Source organism: Pyxicephalus adspersus, chromosome Z, assembly GCF_032062135.1.
Source record: "Pyxicephalus adspersus chromosome Z, UCB_Pads_2.0, whole genome shotgun sequence".
In the NCBI taxonomy this organism is placed as follows: domain Eukaryota; kingdom Metazoa; phylum Chordata; class Amphibia; order Anura; family Pyxicephalidae; genus Pyxicephalus; species Pyxicephalus adspersus.
Window position 1 is genome coordinate 78,446,402 of NC_092871.1, and position 21,838 is coordinate 78,468,239.

General features: G+C 35.5%; 1 protein-coding gene and 1 long non-coding RNA gene across 2 annotated transcripts in view; one reads left to right on the forward strand and one right to left on the reverse strand.

The window, feature by feature from the left end:
* Positions 1-4,684: 4,684 nt before the first annotated feature.
* On the forward strand, positions 4,685-14,548 carry PRDM12 (PR/SET domain 12). The gene is made up of 5 exons (XM_072430247.1): positions 4,685-5,037; positions 6,886-7,076; positions 9,435-9,590; positions 12,266-12,377; positions 13,132-14,548. Exons 1-5 carry the CDS (start codon positions 4,815-4,817, stop codon positions 13,515-13,517), a joined length of 1,068 nt encoding a protein of 355 aa, XP_072286348.1. The 5' UTR covers positions 4,685-4,814; the 3' UTR covers positions 13,518-14,548.
* The window catches only part of LOC140343553 (uncharacterized), a 53,722-nt gene continuing 43,780 nt past the window's right edge, over positions 11,897-21,838 (reverse strand). Inside the window, exons 3-4 of the long non-coding RNA XR_011923367.1 lie at positions 14,351-14,387; positions 11,897-12,341 (exon numbers count right to left, since the gene is read on the reverse strand). This is a non-coding gene — a long non-coding RNA (uncharacterized lncRNA). The remainder of the gene's footprint in view (positions 12,342-14,350; positions 14,388-21,838) is intronic.

A 21,838-nucleotide genomic window follows, 5' to 3' on the forward strand; every position in this document is an offset into this window, starting at 1 on the left:
GGTTGCCCAAGGCCCAACATTTATTTCATGGGGTTCCCCCCATGTTTAAAGATTGGTTGAGGCAGGCTGATCTAGAGGAATATTGAATGGGGTTAAGATACTTTAACTTATTCCTCATTCACCCAGCAGCCAACATCTTCTTTGACTCCCTTTCAATGCTACTGAGATGTGGGTGGCTCTGAGTCCTCATATACAATGCAGGTGCAATGTAGGTGTTAACATTAGAAAGTTGTGACAGTAAGCATTGCATCTTGATGGTGCCAGTCTACCAAAAAAGAAGAAAGCTTATGGAACATAATATTTATTTTACCTTAGCCTGAATATACTGTTGGTGGGTAGTTGCCCTAACCCTTAACCCTAACTATCCCATGGAGCAAGTGCTACCCACAACTAGCTTAGTCTTAGGAGTGAGAATGAATGAGAGTGCCCAGAGAAATTAACATCTTTGGGGCTCCATCCAAAGTCTTATTGCTGTAATGTGCAAGTGTGCACAGCATATTTGCACATTAAGACAACTTATGCATAAAAGCACTCCCGTCTGTCATCACCAGTTCCATCTTCTCCTTACCCTTTTCAGATATTGGAGTCTTCATCCTCTTGAGTGGTCAAGCTGAGGTGACTGAACTCATGCATATGTGCACAGGAGTTAGTTTATACTGGCACAGAAGGGTACCAAATCTGTACACTGAGCTGTGCATGCTGTCTTAGTATACTCTACTGAACATTAAGCTGAAAGCAGGCATCAATGACTGAAAAGACTTGGCAAGTCTCTTTTTTTTAAAATAACATTGGTGCACCTAGCATGGCCAATGGGTATATTCCTGTGCCTATGATACAGATAAAAAAAACACATTTTTAATGGTATATTTACAAGCTCAAAAGGAATCAAATACGAAAAACTCATTGTTTGGCTGTAGAGGAGCTTTAAAAAAAGAATTTTACCTTTGTTACTGGCTTTAATACTGCATAGGCAACTCTTTGACCACAGCAAGGATCTAAATACCCAAACAGTAATTCAATGAGTTAAAAAAGAGCGAAGGAAAGGAAAGTTCCTCTAAGCAGCACCGTGGCATTGTCTGTTACCTGCCCCAATCGCCCTCTCCTACAGAATAGCAGCCTTTGTGCCAGTCTCTTTTCTCACTCCATTGACAGCAATAAATGTTTAACCGTAATACATATAAATCAGTCTAAAGCCTTACAGATCCTATTCATAGGCTAGAAAAAAAGTGCTAGAGAAAAAAAGGGGGGAAGTGAAGCCCCCACCCTGAAAAAAAGCAGCTGTAGAGCACTAATCTGCTTTCTTACAGTGTCATTCACCCTCTCCAGGCACATATCATGCTGTCTTTCTTCTGTCTCCTTCTGCAGCAATGGGCCCATGTCTCCAGCACAGGCCTGTCCAGCTCTGGCCATCCCCTCCTAGACTGAATGAAAAGCTGAAGCCTTGGATGTCAAATTGGCCTCAAAGAGACCATCCTAGATTGATTTCCTCACAATTCAGCCTGACACTGAATGGAAGGGGACTGTAGGCTCTATGGACTGGAATAGAGACGTATTCTGCCCAGAAGGAGGAAAGGGGGGAGCACAAAGTTACAGAGCTGCGTTTTACTACTGCCCCATCAACCCTGCAAAAAAGAGAGTTAAAAATGGGAAGAATAGAGAGTGAGCAGAAAAAGAACTCAACCCATTCAGGCAGCGAGGAAGAAATACACCTCTGAACAATAGACCAATATAGTGAGAGGCTCTATTAATTGCCATGAATATTTAAAGTGCTCAGCAAACTGGGGGTTGGAAGGAGGGGTGTAGGAGCCATTTATAACACCATTATCTCCCAGGCACTGAATATCCCTATAGAACCAGTGAAATGCATATAGGTTTAACTGTAAATGAACTCTTAATAAACATAAACAATCCAGGACACCAACTCCTCTTTATGGTTTTATCTGGCATTAGATGATAGGGCATCACCGACCGTGCAAGAGAGTCTGCAGCCAGTGCTGAACCAGGAACTGCTCGGGGTAGACACCGTACTGGGGTGCTGGATCTAGCAAAGCAGAGCTGATGATATTCTTTGGGGGAACAAAATACAGAATATCAATAGGCTAAGAATGTGTAAGGAATAGGGATACTTACAGAAACCCTAATACTTATTTCCAATCATGTGATAGCCATCCAACCATGTAAATATCATCCTTGTCTCTTTATGAGATACTTATTATAAATCTATATATGAAGTATATTCTGGCTATTCTGCTTATCCAATTATCTATCTATCTATCTATCTATCTATCTATCTATCTATCTATCTATTTTTATTATATTTAATATATTTATTTCAAGTATTCAACTCTAGAATAAATAAGAAGCTATGTGTAATATGTTTGTCTGTGTCAAGAATCACTGCACTTGGTGTAATATGTTTGCATCTAATTCTGGGTTAATAACAGAATTCTGTGTAATGGACAACTCATAGAAAAGAAAATGGAGAAATGGGGAAAAGCGAGGAATGGATGGATGGATGGATAAAATATATGATTGATAGATAGATAGATAGATACTAGATTGTAAGCTCTTTGGGGGATAGATAGATAGATAGATAGATAGATAGATAGATATAGATAGATAGATAGATAGATAGATAGATAGATAGATAGATGGATGGATGGATAGATAGATAGATAGATAGATAGATAGATAGATAGATAGATAGATAGATGGATGGATGGATAGATAGATAGATATAGATAGAATATATAATAGATAGATAGATCGATACATAGATAGATATAGATAAAATAAATATTAGATATATAGATAGATAGATAGATAGATAGATAGATAGATAGATAGATAGATAGAATATATACTAGATAGATAGAGAATTGGATAAGTAGAATAACCAGAAGACACTTCATATATGGATAGAGGGATGGATAAGAAAAGAGAAATAGAATAGAAATAGAAAATATATAGATAGAAAGAGATAGATAAATAGAAAAAAGAGAGAGGGAAGGATAAAGAAAGTGAAAGAAATTGAAGTTGAGCAAGTAAGTAAGAGAAATTAATGTGAAAATGAGATATATAGAAGAGATCAAGAGATAGATAAATAGGAGAGAAACAGATCGGCAGATAAAGGTAGACAAATACATAGTAAAAAGAAAGAGAGTCGGATGGATAGATTTTTAGTAGGGGGAAAGACATAGAGAAATATAGTATTCATACATTTATAGGACAGAGAGAGATAATTAATAGCTGAGATAGTGAAGAGAGAAGTGGGACGATATATAGTATAGAACACTAGATACATACATACATACATGTTGTGATAGAGATAGTTGTGTGTGTGTGAGCGATTAATACATAAAAGATATAAAATTACAAAAGTAAGTACTTTACGCTGTGTAAATTGCTCCCACCTAATAATAAACAATATAAACTCCAAGACACAGTAAATTCTCCTGTGAGCCGGTTTTCCACCCCTACCCCCCTTTCAGCTCTGTTTATTTGATTTACTAATTATTGTTTTGGGATCTGATGAATAGAAGTGGAGAACCTTTTGCATTTCCCTCATCTAACAAAACCACCATGTAAATCCCCCTCTCCGGACGGGGATTTTTCGTCTGGGCTTATTTAAGTTTAACAAAAGCCTTGGTGCCAACACATTAATAGTTGCCCGGATCCAGCTGCCAATCAGCGCTCTTTTAGTGCCCCGCACAAAACACCCGGCGATCCTTCTCACTGACACTTTATTCGTTTGATCAGAAAAAAACAATATAGGGGATTCAATCGTGTACAGAACCAAGGAATAAAGGAGTCGGGTACAGCGCGAAGCAAATAAAATCAAGGTACATTAAAATAAAAAATAACATAATTAAACAACATTAAAAACAATGTAACAAACGCAAAGTAAAAAAAATAATACTACCTAAATGGTAATAAAATAAATTAACAATATTAAAATAATACAATGATCTAAACGTCAATAAAATACCATACAATAAAAATAGCAACCGTTTTAAAACATTAAAAATAATATAGTAAAAGTCATGTAAAAGTAAATTAAAAAAAAATAACATAGAAGCCATTAAAATACAGTAAAAATAGTGTAATAAAGTAAATGTAATATAATAATATTTATAATAAAATAATAAAAAAAAGTCAACAACAATAAAAAAATATAATAGAACTGTTAAAAGATTTCTGTGTCTAGGTTGGAGTGACTTTATCATTGTGCTGCTTTGATGCTTTTATTAACAATGTAAAAATAATCCAATATATGAAGTTCTATATTTTCCAGGGGTCCTTATAGAAAGTGGAGCCCCCAGTCCCAGCATCAGGACCCCCACAGTCCTCTATGGTCTTGGGATTTGTCAGACACAGTCCTTGGTATTATGGAGCAGGTGAGGGAGCAGCTCCATCTCCTCCACTGGTGGGTAGATGGTGGGATTTGAGCCTGTCCCCCATCCTCTCCTCCCACCCCTCTCCTCTCTGTTCTTTATCTTTCTGTCTCCCAGAGGGAGGGGGCTCTCTGAAGGTTTGGCTCTCTCTCTCCCCCTTTTTTTTTATTCCTTTAGAACAAGTCTATCTTACAACGTCAGGGAGGTCATTAATAACTAATTAGGAGGGTCATTGTGGCCCTTATAAAAAGGGTGAGGCTTGTGCTGGAAGAATTCTGGAGAGTCTTCTCTTTTGGAAGAGGTAGAGTCAGCTAAGAGGGCTCCAAGCCACCTACCACCAGACATTTAAAAGCTCAGGCAAAGCGCTTGTAGCAACCTGTCTTGTGGTTTCTTAAATTGTCTTGAAGCTCAAGAAGATCCATGATGGGCTCGGTGCTCCCTGCAGAAGCCTTGGTGTTGAAAGGAGGGTTGAACAAACCCACCTTGTCCTTGGCTGAAATGATCACCTCTGATATCCTACACAGCTTCCTCTATGGGCGCTGGAGAAATGTCCTGGGGGAGCAACTTTTTGAAGAAAAGAACAACCACAGCAGTCCAAAAACTGCCTTCACAGCTGAGGTCCTGGCACAGTCCTTCTCTGGAGGTAAGTACACCTACCTCTCCACATTCATCAACTAAGATTACCCAACCAGTTTGCACAGGACCCACCTTTATCCATCCAGCTGTGTCACCGGTTTCATTTTCTATGCTTCCTTCAATAAGAATTATTTGTAATTATCTAAAATCTTTTTTTAAATCATTTTAAGCATCCTTACCATTTTTTCTCCAACAGCTATAAATAATTCAAAGCTTATTATATACTTGGTGAGAATTCCATCCCAACTTTCTCACATCATCCTGCTGAAACTTCTTGTATTTTTCTTTATCATTTACCAATCTGCCTTGAAATGCCATTGTCTTGTGTCTTCTCCAGCACAAATCCATCCTGACTTTCCTCAATTCGATCCCCTCCCTCCTTTTTCTCTGGCAGACTTAGCCCCCCTATAAAAAGCCCTAAATTCATTTAGTTAACTTGAGTTTGACCTGAGAAAAGTTCTCACTTAAACCAACGATTTTTTAAAAAAGAAATTCTTAAAAAAGAGACTGTTTCTTTTCTAACGTGGCAGGTTTTGAGTCCACATTCATCAATCTTGGCACAATATACCTCCCTTCTGTTGGCATCCATGAAAAAGGCATTATCACCCCCTTTATGGGCAATGTTTCTTTCCTAATTTGCCATGAACGCTAATTCCATTTCCATTCAGATGATGTCAAGCAGCTAATCCCCCCATTTTGTTCCAGAAATTCCTCCAGCTTTTATAGCTGCTCCTCACTACATGATGCATCAATGTATAGCTACACCATTCATACAGGCTAATGAATTTACAATTAGCCATTTCTTTCTAGTTGAGTTTAAATGAATGCCTATCACTTTAACAGTGTGACAAATTGCTGGACGGATAGATGGGGACACTATTTAACCTCTGTCTAGAGAACAAATACCAAGGATCGCTGTTTTTTTTTCTATCTCAGGTACCGTGTTAAGAAACAAAAAGTCCCTCTTTAAAAGTCACTTTCTCAGAACTTTCACAATTGCGCACAATTCGCTGAGTTCGCAGTAGGGACGAATTCCGTTGCCTGCAGATTGTTATAACGTATAAAAGACAATTTATAAATGCTGAGATCAAATGTCTGGGGGATGAATTTCCTTATGTGCGCAGAAAAACATACACAGATAACTTTACAAATATATATTGTTGTATATGTATATTATTTATTCGTAAATATATTTCTTTTCATCCAAATCTTTAAAAGCAGGAATCGATTTATTTAATGAAAATTATTTATTTAAGTTGATATATTGATTTGTTTTTTTTACTATAATTTAGCCTTGTGTTTTCCCGAGTTGTGTAATTAGATGTGCTGTTTAAATATTTTTTTCTTTTCAACTTTACAAAATTCAATAAATTTAAATACTTGCTTTGCTGACACTTTCGCACAACTTTTTGCCAAGATCCACACATTGTTCTTATATGATTTAATTGGAGTAAGTTTAATTGCGAAGTGGAAAAAATAAGAAAAGGTTACTTTCAGTATTGTAGTACAAATAGGGACTAGTAGAAAAGTTTTGGAAGCCCTTAAACTGTGCCAGCTATGGTGATTTTAGGTGGCTGGTACATTGTATAAGAATTGCACCTACCTTGTAGGATGTAGACTTGGAAAAATGAGAAAAAAGAGATTCTAAAGTCTTCGTTTGAGAATTTCTTTCTGGGATCTCCGATGTTCAGTTCGTTATCTCATCGTTGCTCCATTTAGAAGGTTTCCTGATCTTCTCTATGGAAAGTTTAGAGTTGACCCAATAGTCCTCGTTTCTAGACCAAGTCTGGTCCTTCTATGAAGTTCTTGTGGTACCTGCGCTTATGCAATATTTCCATGTCTATGTTTCCTGCAGAGGTTCAGAAGCTTTCCAGTCTAGTCTTGCCTTCAGAAGTGATCATTGCTCAGAGCTCCATCCCTGGTGAGGGACTTGGCATCTTTTCAAAGACTTGGATCAAGGCTGGAACTGAGATGGGACCGTTCACTGGCAGAGTCATCTCTCCAGAGCATGTGGACCTGTGCAAGAACAACAACCTGATGTGGGAGGTAAGGACATTATATTAGCTTACTGGTATCCTAATTTAGGGTTTAAGCCACCACAAGAACCCTACAGTGATTGGGGAATCATAACCCCCAGCATGTTTCTTCAGCCACAAATATGCAGAACCCTGTGCTTCCTTCTAAGGGAAGAGTTGAATGCTTGAAGACACTTCTATATATGAAGGTTATTACAGTCTGTCAGCACCTGAAAGATCATAAATCCTGGTGTGTTTATCAGCTACAGATATGTAGAAAGATGCATTTCTTTCATAGTTTGCAATTGTATGTTAGAACACTATATATTGGGCTATATCAATGTAGCCCTCCAGGATTTGAAAAAACACAACTTTTAGCATGCCTATGCAGCCAGATCATGACTATAAAGATTTGCATTTACATTTCTTTAACATATGCACGATGTGAACATTTCCTTGATTAATTTTTGTTTTCTTCTGTTACAAAACTTCCCAGTATGTCTTGTTAAAAGTTTGGATTGGGTAGTGCAATTGTATTTTCTAAATGGGTGGAAGCCTGAATCTAAAGAATAGTATAATGGTGAAAGAGCTGCAAGACTAATCAACTCCTAGCAAACACAACACTTGCCAATGCATGCTGGGACTTATGGTTCTTTAACAGTGCAATGGTAGGATTCTATCCTAGGTGGGTTCATCCTGTAGCATAGTACATAGGTATCCTGTACTTTTACTAGTTAGGTGTAAAGGTTTGTGTAGACAGGTGCAAATCTCTGTCATTATCTAGCCTCCTTCAGGGCTTAGATAAACCAGAGATGGTCCCCCCAGGGAAACTCCTAATTGAATGAGATTAACTAGATACACCAGCCATGAATACAGTGGGCTTGAAGATTAATGACTATAATTGACACCACACTATGAACATTTTACATTACTGATCCATTTGGGATGATGTCAGGGTGGCTGGGTTAAAGGGGACCCTTGAAAGTCTAAACATCGAACCACTTTTTTTTTTGGTGTTTTAAGCAGCTTTAAAAGTGATTAGGTGCTTCAAGAGGCTAATTTAAGTCTTTATGTAAACTGATTGAACGTTTTCCCTCCAGATCAGTAGATAGTAAATATATTTATTTGCATCTTTAAAGCCTAAAGAGCCATTCAAAAAAAAAAAAAAAAAAAAAGTTATGGTTCCTAACATCATGCCTTGACCTCTCAATGTGAAGGTTTTGGTAAAAAACAAAACAAAACAAAAACATAATCTTCAGCAAATTGTGAATGCAAAGGCTACTTCCAAAACTTGCACAGGCAACCAGAACAAAACAGACCATGCATGCTAATTACAATAATTTTATAACAAAATCATTAATGTTGCAGCATTGTCTTATAATTCCATTGTTTTGCAAAGAGGTAGACTTAAGGCTTCCCATTGATTTATTTCCCCTATAAAAGTAGAACATGCTTTCAGAAACCTTAAGCGTAGATCACACAAGGAAAACATTATACCAACTGAAAAGTACATTTTTAACAGCTCTTTAACTAAATATGTAAAGTATTAGACTGTGAATGATCTGCAAATACATTACCTTTGTTACGTGTTTGCAATATACTTGTATAGTATATACTTCTCACAAAAGAAAAAAAAAGTGAAAACTGAAAAGAGTCTTTTTTTTCATCATCCATTGCCATTGTTTTGACAAATGAAATTAAAGCATCGTTCAGTGATTTCAATTAAGACTCACTTATGTTGGGAGAGGTCATGATATATGCATCACACTTTATGCACAACAGTCTTTCTGGAAGCACAATGTGTTAAAGTAGTTAATATAATTTCTATCTGTTTTCGCCTTCCACTCAAATATTTTTTTATACCATTAATGAGTAAAGTGTGAATATTACAGCTTCTTTTATGTTGTTAGCTTTTACTAGGAACTGTATTTATCTCATAATGATAATGTTTTTTTATTATCTAGACATATGATACATACCTTTAAATATTAACAATTTAATACAAAAAAAATGAATGGGATAGACTGTATGAGCATTGATAGTAATAGCTGGGTAAATTGGGAGCAATGGAATGGAAGACTTTGTATTTGTAACTTTGTATTAGAAGTGTAAAGTTACAAAGTTAGGACTTTTGCTCTTTACCATCTATTCTGTCAATGGATATGGCATTCTTTATATTGTACAACCACTGGAAAAACTTTATTAAGCACTATCAATATTGTGGTAAGTATCAGCAAGTTATTTATTGGTGTTCTAATATACCTTTTAAATGGCATTGCCATCTTTTACAGTTCTGACCAAGAAAGGTTATACAATCATTAAAAAAAACAATAAATGTAGAATTTCAATCTGCAATATTATAAAAAAAAACATCTTTTTATCAATGCAGGTGTTTAATGAAGATGGCACAGTGCGTTATTTTATTGATGCCAGCCAAGAAGACCATCGTAGCTGGATGACTTATATCAAGTGTGCCCGCAATGAACAAGAACAGAACCTGGAAGTGGTGCAAATTGGAAATAGCATCTTCTACAAGGCGATAGAGGTAAGGAATTGTATATGACTAGAGTAGATACTGCAGGGCAAGGTGATGGGTAAACATAAGATAAAATACAATAAGATAAGCTCACTAAATTTGCGATATAATAGGTGCTTTTAATAATAGGTTATGGTTGGAAAGTTATCTTTGTCTAGAGTACTAATGTCCAACTGGAAGGCCTGGGACCAGATGTTGTCCCTTACGCTGATATTTGGAAATTAAAAACAACTGTTCTTTAATCATATGGCGATTTTACACATCTTCCTGATTATGCCAGCATTCCCATCATGAAAATGAGGGGATCACATGACTCTATAAAAATGATTGTAGATCACATGACCTATTCCATTTGTTGCTTTTCCTGAATTTTCCTTGATGCAGATTGCTATATGATAGGCGGGGCAAATTCAGAAAACATTGGACTACAGTTTGTCCTGAATACTATGCACCATATTTATTTTTGAAATAGCTACACAACCAAATTTTATACAATTCACAATGCTGATTAGTAAAACAAAAACTTTTTAATTAGTTAAGCATATGGATATTAAAATGATCCAAGCTAATCAGGGTTCTATCTCATTGGAGTTGGCTACTTTAAATTAAATCCTTTTTCTTTTGTGTTTGTAAATAATTATCCTAAAACCAAAGCCTTTTTACAATTGCCCATTGGCTGCTAGTCAAGGACCTCTTTTCTTAAACACAGGTGTTTTAGTCTATAGCTTTGCTCTTTGTATTGGCTCAGCTGAGTGAAAAGCGGAGTAAACCTTTAACTGGAACCTGCCGTACAGCCTTGAGGACTGGTAATGGCACTCTGTACTGTAATAACAAATGTGTGAGCAGTTTGGCAGAGTCAACAATAGCCTCCCCTCGTTGTCTCATCTCTCTGCGGAAAGGTTATCTTCTTTTCTAAGAGAAAAAAAAATCAATTTAACATCTAACAAATAGCAAGGTGCAGTGAATAGCAAGCGAACTAAGTGATGTTTGGAGATGTCCTCTCCATATATGCTTCATAAAGAGACTTGAGTGGAGCGATGTCTCTAAATATCAGTTAGCTAATAGAAGACTTCCCACTAACCTGCTATTTAGTGATTTGCTTTCGAGAGGAGATGACATATTTTTGTTATCTGTTCTTTTTGGGGCAAGGTCTGGCATTGATAGGGTAGATTTTTTTTTCTAGTTGATAGGATGGCTCCACTCAGATAATGGCTCAACTCCAATGCAAATAACCAAAATGGCAATGAAGTTAAGGCTTAAAGTGCTGATGTTTCCTTTGCCTCAAATGACAGGGTTTTTGTTTGTTCTAAAACCCCATAAGATGAAATTTTTAGTACAGTGTACTGAGGATATACTGACTTTTATCCTTCTACATCTCTCAGGCAAGGGTATACCTATGGCCTTAGCAAACCAAGCCAGTGCCATGGGGTCCAGAGCTGACCAGCTACACAGTGTTTTATTCCAGAAACCACAGCATTTAGCAAATATTTTTGAAGGACATTAATTAAAGTTTAGGGATCTCCATAAAGTATTCTACATTTCTAAAGGAATTGCCTTTATATAGATATTAAGTAGACAAAAGGATATCCTCATCACACCTAGCTGTGGCTCTGCTTTTAGGAACAGACACAGATGTCTCCATTGAAATCTCCAGTCCAGCCTAATTTCTTCTTCACCAATTGTGATGCTGTGCCACACCACCAATGGATATTCCATTTTCTAAATTCCACAAATAAGTGAGCAAGCAAGCAGAAATAGTGTAACTATGGTCCTTGGGAGGAATGAGGTTGGAACACAAGCCCTTAACATTGGAGCACTGATCTCACCTCGGGTCATCCATAAGATCCATTCCACTGTCCATATACAACCAATATATTAGTTTAGGATGATTATGTTAAGTGCCACTTGCTTGTCAGAATCCAGAGTTGTTTAGACTGCAAATGTAGTTTGATGCCAAGGAGTCTTTCCTAAATTTTGTAGGGACATTTTATTTAGCAGAAAGACAAGTGAGAGCAGAGTGATGCTTTCACCTTAGGCACACAACCATTGTAGCATCTCAACCCCGGAACAATATGGCTTCTGCATTTCCTCTCTGGGGTACATTGTGCTAGGCTCAAGGTCACCACTTGTTTGCAGCCAACATGAGACACACAAGCACCCGACAGCAGTGACTTGCTATTCACTGCCTTTTTTTCTTGGTTTGTTTGTTTAATAAAAGCATGTTAAATAACCCTTCCATTCAGAGGTGTCCTTGGTAACCAAGGAGCTGACAACTGAAAGTCAAAGGAGACACCCGGCTTTATAGGCGAGGAGAATCGGTACACGCACCAATCTCAGAGTTGATAGAAAGGGTAGAAATAGAGAATTTTTCTATACAAAGACACTCAGACATCTTGCATCTTACACACATCTGCATATTTATTACAAGTGCATATTGAGAACTTTTTATTCAGCATATTTTATGCATACTATTGTGGGCAAATTGCAGCCCATGTGATGAACAACTTTGGTTGGGAGTTACACAATAAGGATTGAGTAGGTTAGGAATCATTGACATTTTTTTCTGGCACAAGTGTACATAGATTCCTGGTTTTCACAGGGTCTGTTGTTTCAAAAATGATATATTTTGTGTTAAGATTTATTTGAGTAGATGAACTAAATGTTGTGATGCATTTTGTTCACAGACAATTCCTCCAGACCAAGAACTTTTAGTATGGTATAGCAACTCACAAAACAGCTTTCTCGGCATCCCCGGAGTCCCTGGAATGGAAGAGGAACAAAAGAAGACTAAACATGGTAAGTTTTCCAACTACAACATTATCTCCATGCTTATTTTACAAATATTTTTACTACTAGTATGTATTTTACTTTACTCAATAATGAAAAGGGCTGGAAACTGAATATCTGCTGCAGTTAAAGGAGCAAAATGTTTATGTAGCCCTAAAAGGTTTGCTGACTATAATCATCCAATCGTGTGTAGCAAACAACTTAGGTTTTAAACATTCCGTGGCAAAAAATTGGGTATTTGAATTGAGTAAAGCAGACCCAATGCCTTTGTTTAGTTGTGAGATATCAATACTTTTATCCCTAAAGGTCTATGTTGACTATAATAAACAGTTCTTAGCATATTGGAATGGGTGAAGGTACCTTTTCTGGCTAACCTGTGAAAACTTGCAATACCCTGGAATGCAAATATAGATATGTGTTAGGGCCTGTGTTGATGGTCTTTGGTTTGTGACAGTTCGACATCAATTTGAGATGCTTTTAAGCTCCTTCAGAAACCATTAGTAGGTGCATTTGACCTGCAGTTTAACTACTATTGATTTGCATTTAATCAGTTTTAGCTTTGCATTTTTTATAGACTTGCATGGGAATGCAAAACCTGCTTAAAGAAAACAAAAGCCTCTAAATTATTTGTATTTGCAACGATACAACCAAATGAACTCCAGTGAAGGCTAAATAACTAAAAAAATTTTTTCTTCCCTAGATGAATTTGGTGGTATTGACTCTAGTGAAGGCTAAATAACTAAAAAATTTTTTTCTTCCCTAGATGAATTTGGTGGTATTGACTCTGGTGCACCAGCCCTGACTGGCCGAATGCGCTGCGTCATTTGTCATCGTGGCTTCAATTCTCGCAGCAACTTGCGCTCACACATGAGAATCCACACACTGGACAAGCCCTTTGTATGCCGCTTCTGCAATCGCAGATTCAGCCAGTCTTCCACCCTACGCAACCATGTCCGACTGCACACTGGGGAGCGCCCTTACAAATGCCAAGTGTGCCAAAGCGCCTATTCACAGCTGGCTGGACTTAGAGCCCACCAGAAAAGTGCACGGCATCGTCCACCAAATGGCTCCATGCAGGCTCATTCTCCATCCCTGCCAGTGCCACACCCAGCCTCTCTGGCACACCACATCCCCACCATGGTTTTGTAAGGAGGGTCATTAGAATAGAAATGTTAAATAGAGACACCTTCATATGTTAAACCCTGGACTGAGGTGGTTTGCGCCACTATTTTTTATTTTTGTAGCTCAAACTTATTTCTACCTACCTTCCTAAAGTTTTTTTTTTACACACTACCAAAAAAAAAAAATAACAGAAAAAAAAATTATAAGTTTTTGAAGTTAAAAAAAATGCATATCAATTATACAAGGTCATCAGTCACATACTGTGAAACACAATCATACATTGATGAATAAAATGCTAAAATTTAGAAACTAAGATAACCAATTTCTATGTTAATACAACATTTATTATTTTTTTTTCAACATAGTTACCAATCAAAATGTCTGTTTTGGATTCTTGTGACCAAAATACTAGCATTCAATTGCCCAGTTGGACAAATATGTCAACTTTTTTTTTTTAAATGTACAATAAACTGCTAAAATGAAGGGCCAGCCATGAAATCTTTGGTTTTCCAAATTCATGACTTGCAGGAATTGTGTGGTGGATAGCTAAACCCGCAGTTCCAACATCTCTTAAAAGCTGTAGAATGTTAATGAGCACTTCAGCATTATTGGAGTGCCATTTTGTTTTGCCACCCTGGATGTGCAAAAAAAAAAAAACACCCAATTTTAAAAAAAGCCCTGAAGTGGGTAAAATAGGCCTTTTCTACCTTCCTGCCAACAAAACATCAAAATTCAACTAAAATAAAATTTTTTTGCTTATGGATAGTAAGGCCTTTTGTATAAAATAGTATATAAATATCTAAATAATTATATAAATATATATACATATCTATATATAAAAAAGTAAATATAAATAATACCTTCAAAATATATATAGCATTTTCACAAAACGGTGTTCTATGGTTTAAAAAACAAAACAAAAAGAAACCATTATCAAGTCACTTTATATCTGTAAATATTAAATGTAAAATCTTTTCTGACATTATCTGTATATTAATTGTAAGTAATTTGTACTGCTCTGTACCTATCATATATTCAAAATAAAAGAAGTAAATTTATTTTGTGCAAGTTTATTTTTTGTGAAGATAAATTGTGGGTCATGTATGCATTAAAGTAATTAACATATTTTACAAAAAAAAAAGAAAATAAACAAAAACACAAAAAACTTTAACAACACTCTGGTAATTGAAATTCCTGCTGCACATTTTACATTTTCAATAGAATGTATGAACATTTCAAGAAGAAGATAGCAAGTTAAGACAAACTATTTAGTTATTTTGGAGAGTTTTTTCTAATCTTAGCAAGTACCTAGGTCGAGAGCTACTTCTAAGGGCCCTATTTATAAAGCAGGGAATCAGACATTCCTTCAAACATTCCCTATCGGGAATCAATTACTGCCATTGAAACACATGAACCTTGGAAATTCTTACAAGGGAATGTTTTAGGTAATGTCTGAGAAACAAGAGGCCTAAGAGTGTAAAAAAAAAGGAATAATTTATTACAAAAATATTCCTCATTTTAAATCTGGTGTGGAGGAATGTACAAAATACCCCCATAAATTTGCCATTATCCTGATTTTGACAAGACATACTTTAAGGAAAAACTATCCATATACTTTTTTTCATATTTTGTCAATAGAAAGAGTGATTATAAAATAATATATATATATATATATATATATATATATATATATATATACACACAAACACATGTTTTAAAGGAACAATACAATAAAAAGTCAACATGCAATAAAAAATGTGTAATATAAAATAAGAAAAATGACAATTATTTTAAACCAAATCCACCTTTAAGGTTAGACACTGCATTACTATCTTAGCAAAAGATCATTTTCGTTTTAATATTTCACAAAGATTTAAGGCCAACTCATCAAAAATTGGGAATGTCAATTATAAAAATGTTCCTGTGTTCCTTACCAGCACATCGCTTTACCCGCCTGCTCATTATATTAAACTCTATTTATTTATTTTTTAAATAAGAACTCTTTGTTCTAAGCATAAACCGCTTTGGCCAATCAGATTTTACTGAACACTTACAAATTGGCCACCTATATAGCTTTTCTTTTCTTTTAATTGCTTTTGCAAAAAAAACAAAGCTTTTTTTTTTAACAGTAAATCTCTAACCAATAAAGTTCACTTTTGGAATTGTAGAGTATCGTTGTGCATTGAAGTGCTTTTAATGCTTGAAAAAAAATATGTGTTTACAGTAAAGGGTTGATACTTTGCTCTGCTTATATTTCTTTTGTCATTTTTCTGTAAATCCAGCAACAAAAAGACCAGTGTATCTGTTAAAATCCCTGGAAATCGGCACATTCGTGTGGCAAACCTTCCACATTGCATCCTAATACACTTGACAATTGTACGCATTAAAGTACAAAGGCATGTTTCTGCTGTAACCTTGTTCAATGTTGACCCGCTTTATGTGTCACAATGCGCCTCGCACAATGAAGAATTTATATTGGGAATCTTTGTAACAATGATGTGTATTTCTCTATTAGCTATAGTGCTAGGTTATGATTGCCTTATTGTTAGGGGGAAAATGTAGCTTTTAACTGCTTACTTGACCCTGTGTCCAAGGTGTTTGTTGCAGGTTGCTCAATTAATAAAAGATATCTTGTAGAGGAAAAACATCAGGGAACTAAAGAAAATGTAAGCATTTTTGTCTTTTTGTAATGTTTTTGTTCGATATGCCCTTCTAACAAAATAGGCCTTGAACTGATTCAAAAGTATTTTCTCCGAACATTCTGAAAAGTTGCCTACATAAAAGGAGAGATAAAGATAGGCCCCATCATGAAAATAGAAAAAAAACGTATCACAATTGAATCTGGTACCTAATAAGGTGTAAATAGTAATAGAAAAATTAAAAAAAAAAAGTTTAATCATTTTATGCTAATCGGGTTACCATTATTTGAGGGCTGCTTTTTTTTTTTGATAGTTGGGTTGCTATTCATTTTTTTTTTTCATGTTTTTCATGTTTTAACTTAGTTTTTGATAGTTGGGTTTATATTCATTTGGAGCTGATGTATATTTTTTTTCTTTATATTTTTGCTAGTGAGGTTGATCATTTAGAAAGATGTTTTTCTTTCTTTTTGTTAATAAATGCCTCCACTGCACAAAAATTAAAAACAATATTCAGCCAATTCAGCCCATGCATTTTTATACCTAAGAGAAACCTGAGAAATACTTTTAAATAAAAGCAATGTCTTTTACAAATAGTTTAATACCCCATAATAAAGATTTATTTGTTAGATAGGCCTAATAGAGGTCGTTTACCGATGCTGAATAACAATAATTACTAGAACTAGTACTAATTGTTTTATGCCATCAAAGATTAAAAATAGATATAAAGACTGTATGTAAAAATTTGTAAAAATGTTAACAGATACATGTGTGTGTGTGTTATATATACACCCATATATATATATATATATATATATATATATATATATATATATATATATATATACACACCTACATAGAAATAAAAAAGATAAAAAAGATGCTTGCCAATAGAAACATAAAGCAAATTAGTAATTAATTAGTATAAAGCATATAAGTAATTTTTGTGGTGTTCCAAAATAAGTGCAAAACACAAAAAGAGAAAAAAACATCTAATAAAAAAATTGAACTTCATTATTCTAACATACCTGCCAAAAATTAAATACACAATGCACATAGGGCAATTTATGATTTTTTTAAAAAAAGTATTAAAGGAATGCTAAGCTTTTTTTCAAAAAAAAGGTGACAAAGTTGAACGGCAAAGATGAATTACAGAAACAAGAGGGATATTTGGTAGAGAAAAATATTCTGAAATATTCCAACTGTCGCCTTTCAAGCTGCGTGACGCTGACCTCTGAGCGCGTGATGTGACACAGTCCAAGTAATCGGTAAAAATCAGACACAGGCAGATCTCATAGATGAAGCATCGCTGTAAGCACCTATTACTGAAAATGAATAGAGGGCCATGTCAGACATTAGAATGGGATTGTTGCCTGACAGCGGTTGTAGTGTACTTCTATCTTGCACAGCGGGGAGCCGCGTTGAAATGTTTCAAAATACAGGTAAAAACAACATGATCAAAAGGCGGGGAGGGGAAAAAAAAATCCAGCCGGCAATGATGTTGAAAGCTTCGCTCCTTTTCAAACCTCGGCTCTGAATGCATCTCTCTGCGGCGTTTAAGGAAATAATATTATGAAATTATAATGCTTTTCCTGTGGCTTTTTTTCCTGAAATGTCTATGTATTTTTTTTTCATGGCCTATTCTGTAAATGGTTTGCTACTTTCATGATTTCAGTGCGTAGGCTTAGTGATAAACTCAGAAAAGAGGTGATGGGAAGCAAAGTGCTGCAGATATCGTTTTAACTGCTTCGCAGCAAAAGAGAGACGCAGCATTTAGGATGCCTCAACTGGCTTTATGGTTTCCTCCTAGTTAAAGAAAATTTGTGTCTATATACCTATCTTTTATTATCTTTCCCTCTATTTTCTATTATTTATCCAACTGTCAATCCACCTATTATCTTTTTTATCTATTTTCTGTTATCTATCTGTAGACTTATCTATCCTCTAATGTCCATCTTCTGTCTATTTATCATCTGTCCGTCTGTCAGTCTGTCTATTCTAATATCTTCTATGATCAATCTATATATCTGTCTATCATTATTTCTTTATCTCTCTTTCTTATCTCTCCCTACTTCTTTCTATTTTCTATCTATCGATCTATAAACAAACCTGGTATATATCTATATTTTATCTATCCATAGATCTTTCTACTTTTTATATATCTCACTCTCTCTTTTCTATTATCTATCTATCGATCTATGAACCATTCTGTTATCTAACTATATTTTATTGCTCAGTCAGCCTAATTAATTTTCTTTCTTTCTTTCTTTTCTTTTTCTTTCCCATCAATCCACCAAACTATACTGTAAATTAGCTATTTATCTATCTTTTATTATCTTTCTGTTTTTTTCTTTCTTTCTACCTATTTTTTTTATTTATATATCTGTAAATCCTCTGTTTTCTCTCTATGTATCTCCCTCTCTGTCTTTTTATCTCTCTGTTATCTATTCATTTATCACTCTTTTCTTTTCCTATATCTATCTATCTATCTATCTATCTATCTATCTATCTATCTATCTATCTATCTATCTATCTATCTATTATTAATATTAATAATTAGGATTTATAAAGCGCCAATATATTACGCAGTCCCATACAATAAATAGGGTTGCAAAGGACAGATAGATAAAGACAATGACACAGGAGGAGTAGAGGACCCTGTCCTGAAGAGCTTACAATCTAAGAAGTGGGGGAAGTAACAAACAATAGGTGGGGAGATATGTAGTGGTGGGAAGTAGTGGGGGTTTCAAAATACGGAAGAAGATGGGTAGGCAGAGTATGAAAAAATTGGTTTGAGTGCTCTTTTAAATGAGCAGAAAGTAGGAGCAAGCTGAATAGGACGAGGAAGACCATTCCAGAGAGTCAGAGCAGCTCTAGAAAAGTCTTAGAGCCGTGCGTGTGATGAGGTTATGAGGAAGTCATTAGTAGGCCATTGGAGAGCGAAGAGAGCGGCGGGGGGGGGGGGGGGGGGGTTATTTTTCTATCAGGTCATAAAAGTAAGTGGGACAAGAACTGTGGGGGGATTTGAAGGCAAAACACAGGAGTTATATCCTCTTCTTTCCCTCTATGTATCTCCCTCTCTGTCTTTTTATCTCTCTGTTATCTATTCTTTTATCACTCTTTTCTATTCTTTTATCTATCTATCTATCTAACCTCTCTATTTTCTGTTATCTATATATCTGGTATATGTTCTGATATTTGCTTTTTTAATATTTTATATATGAAAACCCCTGGTTACTAGACATTGATCACAGTTTAGGATTACTGTTCATGACACAAAGGAATTTTTATATTTAAGCTTAACATGACAGAGGTCATTGCTCTGCATGGAGCTGTGTGATTGGTCAGTATAGACTACAAAAACATTCATCTCATTGGAACTTGTCATGTATTTATAAATCAGGCAACCTGACATTCCATCATACATTTTCTGGTGGGAATCAATTACACCTATTGAAACACATAAACCTGGAGGATTCCCAAGAGGCAATGTTAGATTCCCTGTTTTATAATTAGTGCCCACTGTATTGTATAGGAATTGATCATACTTATGCTTTTTTTCTGAGGGTGAAAAGGAGGTAGTTTCTGAACTTTTTACTTGGCGTTTCCTAATACTTTGACAATATTACAAAAAACAAGTAACATGTAATGACAAGAAAATGAACTATAAAAACACTGGGTTTTTATACTTGATTATATTTCCTAATGCCGGTTTATAATCTTTGAGGTTTATCTGGTGCATTCTGAGCTTCATTTTAACTGCTTAAATTCCAACTCTTGACTTTAAGGACAGGTTTAGATTAAGTTATAAAAGAATCCTCAGCTCCTGCTTCCTACTTCCCAAACTACAAGACAAGATTTTCATTTTGATTTTCGATCTAATATTTAAAGACTGGCTCTGAAGTGGGAATTCAGTAGCTGACCAAATGTGTACAAGTGATTGGGTACATCAGACTGAATTTGGAAAGGAAACATTTGGAATCTGGTACTGGTCGCTAGTGATTTAGGACCTATTATAGAATGACTACCAATCTGAATATGTAAAGGATAAGCCTATCCTACTCTCCATCTTACCTCTCCAGCCACTAGGATGCCCAATTATGTTGGCAACATCACCTCAATCCACCCTGCAGCGTTAATCTCCTCCATAGATGAGAAGGGGCAATAGATGAATTGGAGCAAAGTCCCATTTTTATTTTGGAAGTTGAGCCAAGAAAATTTCTGAATGGGTAATGTAAAAGCCAGCTATGAAAGGGGTAAATGACCACCTGGGTGAGAAGAGCTTTTGCCTTTTAGTAATTTAAAATTACTAAAGTAAGAATCAGCAGCTGAGAACTTTTTATCCAAACCGAGCCCGTCATCTAAAATACACCTTTTGGCATGTAATATCTAATTCATATTCTGATCCATTTACAGTAGCAGGGAAAGCTTCAGACTGTAAACTGGCGTCTAATGCATATATGACATTAAAAGTGCTGAATTTTTCCCAGAATAAATTTAGTATTGAATTATCAAATGGCACCTTGATGGGTTGAATTGTCTGGGTAGGTAATGACCAGTTGCTTTTACCATCATTGTGCTATTTTTTCTCTTTATGTACTGTGAGCTCAGTATTGCAAAGGTGTATATGCTAGGATATTCATATTAGAAATGTATGTGGTATAGGAAGATTTTCATAAAGAATTGTGAATCTTCACTCAAGATTTACTTTAATTTATGTAAAAAATGTTATTTATTCTGCACATGATTGGGTATTTAAAGTGAACAGAGCTAGCGCATGAGGATTATCAGTTCTTTTAGTATATCAGCCAAACTGTTTTCTGCACTGAATTTGTACTGAGCGGCGTGCATGGAGGGCGAGGTAGGTAATCTCTGGACTTTGCTAAAATGGTTTTACTACATGACAGGGACTCTTGATTGAAAATAAAACTTGTGTTGCTTGCTGCTTTAGTTGATGATCCTTAAAAAACAAAAAACAGGTGTCTGTTCAGAATTGCAACATTTGCCAGAAACAGAATTTTACAAAAATAGAATATGCAATAAAAGTAAATTAGCCACAAAAGCTAATATACAAGAATCTATTTAAGCGAATTGTGTTTTTATGTAAATACAATAGAAGTGTTTCCTGCCTAAAAAATCCTGAATACAGTGAACAAAATCTGTTCCCACTATATAAAATATGTCAATCTAACCAATGGAGATCAGCGCGGAGGATAAAAATGATTTGATATCACTACTTTTATAAACAGGCCCCAATGTGAACATAGAATTTCTGCAAAAAATATTTGTTTTGCATCAATGTCCTGAAATCAAGCTTTAATTGTTGATACACAGATATTGGATAGTTTTTTAGCTAGTTAACATGGTTCTGGGTAAATCAATTTGTAAAAATCCTAAAGTAGCCCTTTTAAATGTCAAGCCCGCCCAGCGGACATTCTCCCAATTCCGATCGCTTTAATTAGCGACATACGTTGCCACCCCACAGACATTTGTGATTTGCAGCTGTACCCCCCAAGCTGATTCCTCCCTCTTTTCTTGTACCCCATTTTTGTGTGTCATGTCTGTTTTTTGTTGGTTTTGGTTATTTTGGTTTAATTGCCAAGGTGCTGTATTGCATTCCTTAGATTATGCAGAGAGTAATGGTGTTTTCAGCCCACAGCTTCACTTATATACATGTTAATATTGTAAATGGGATGACAGAAGATGTTTCTT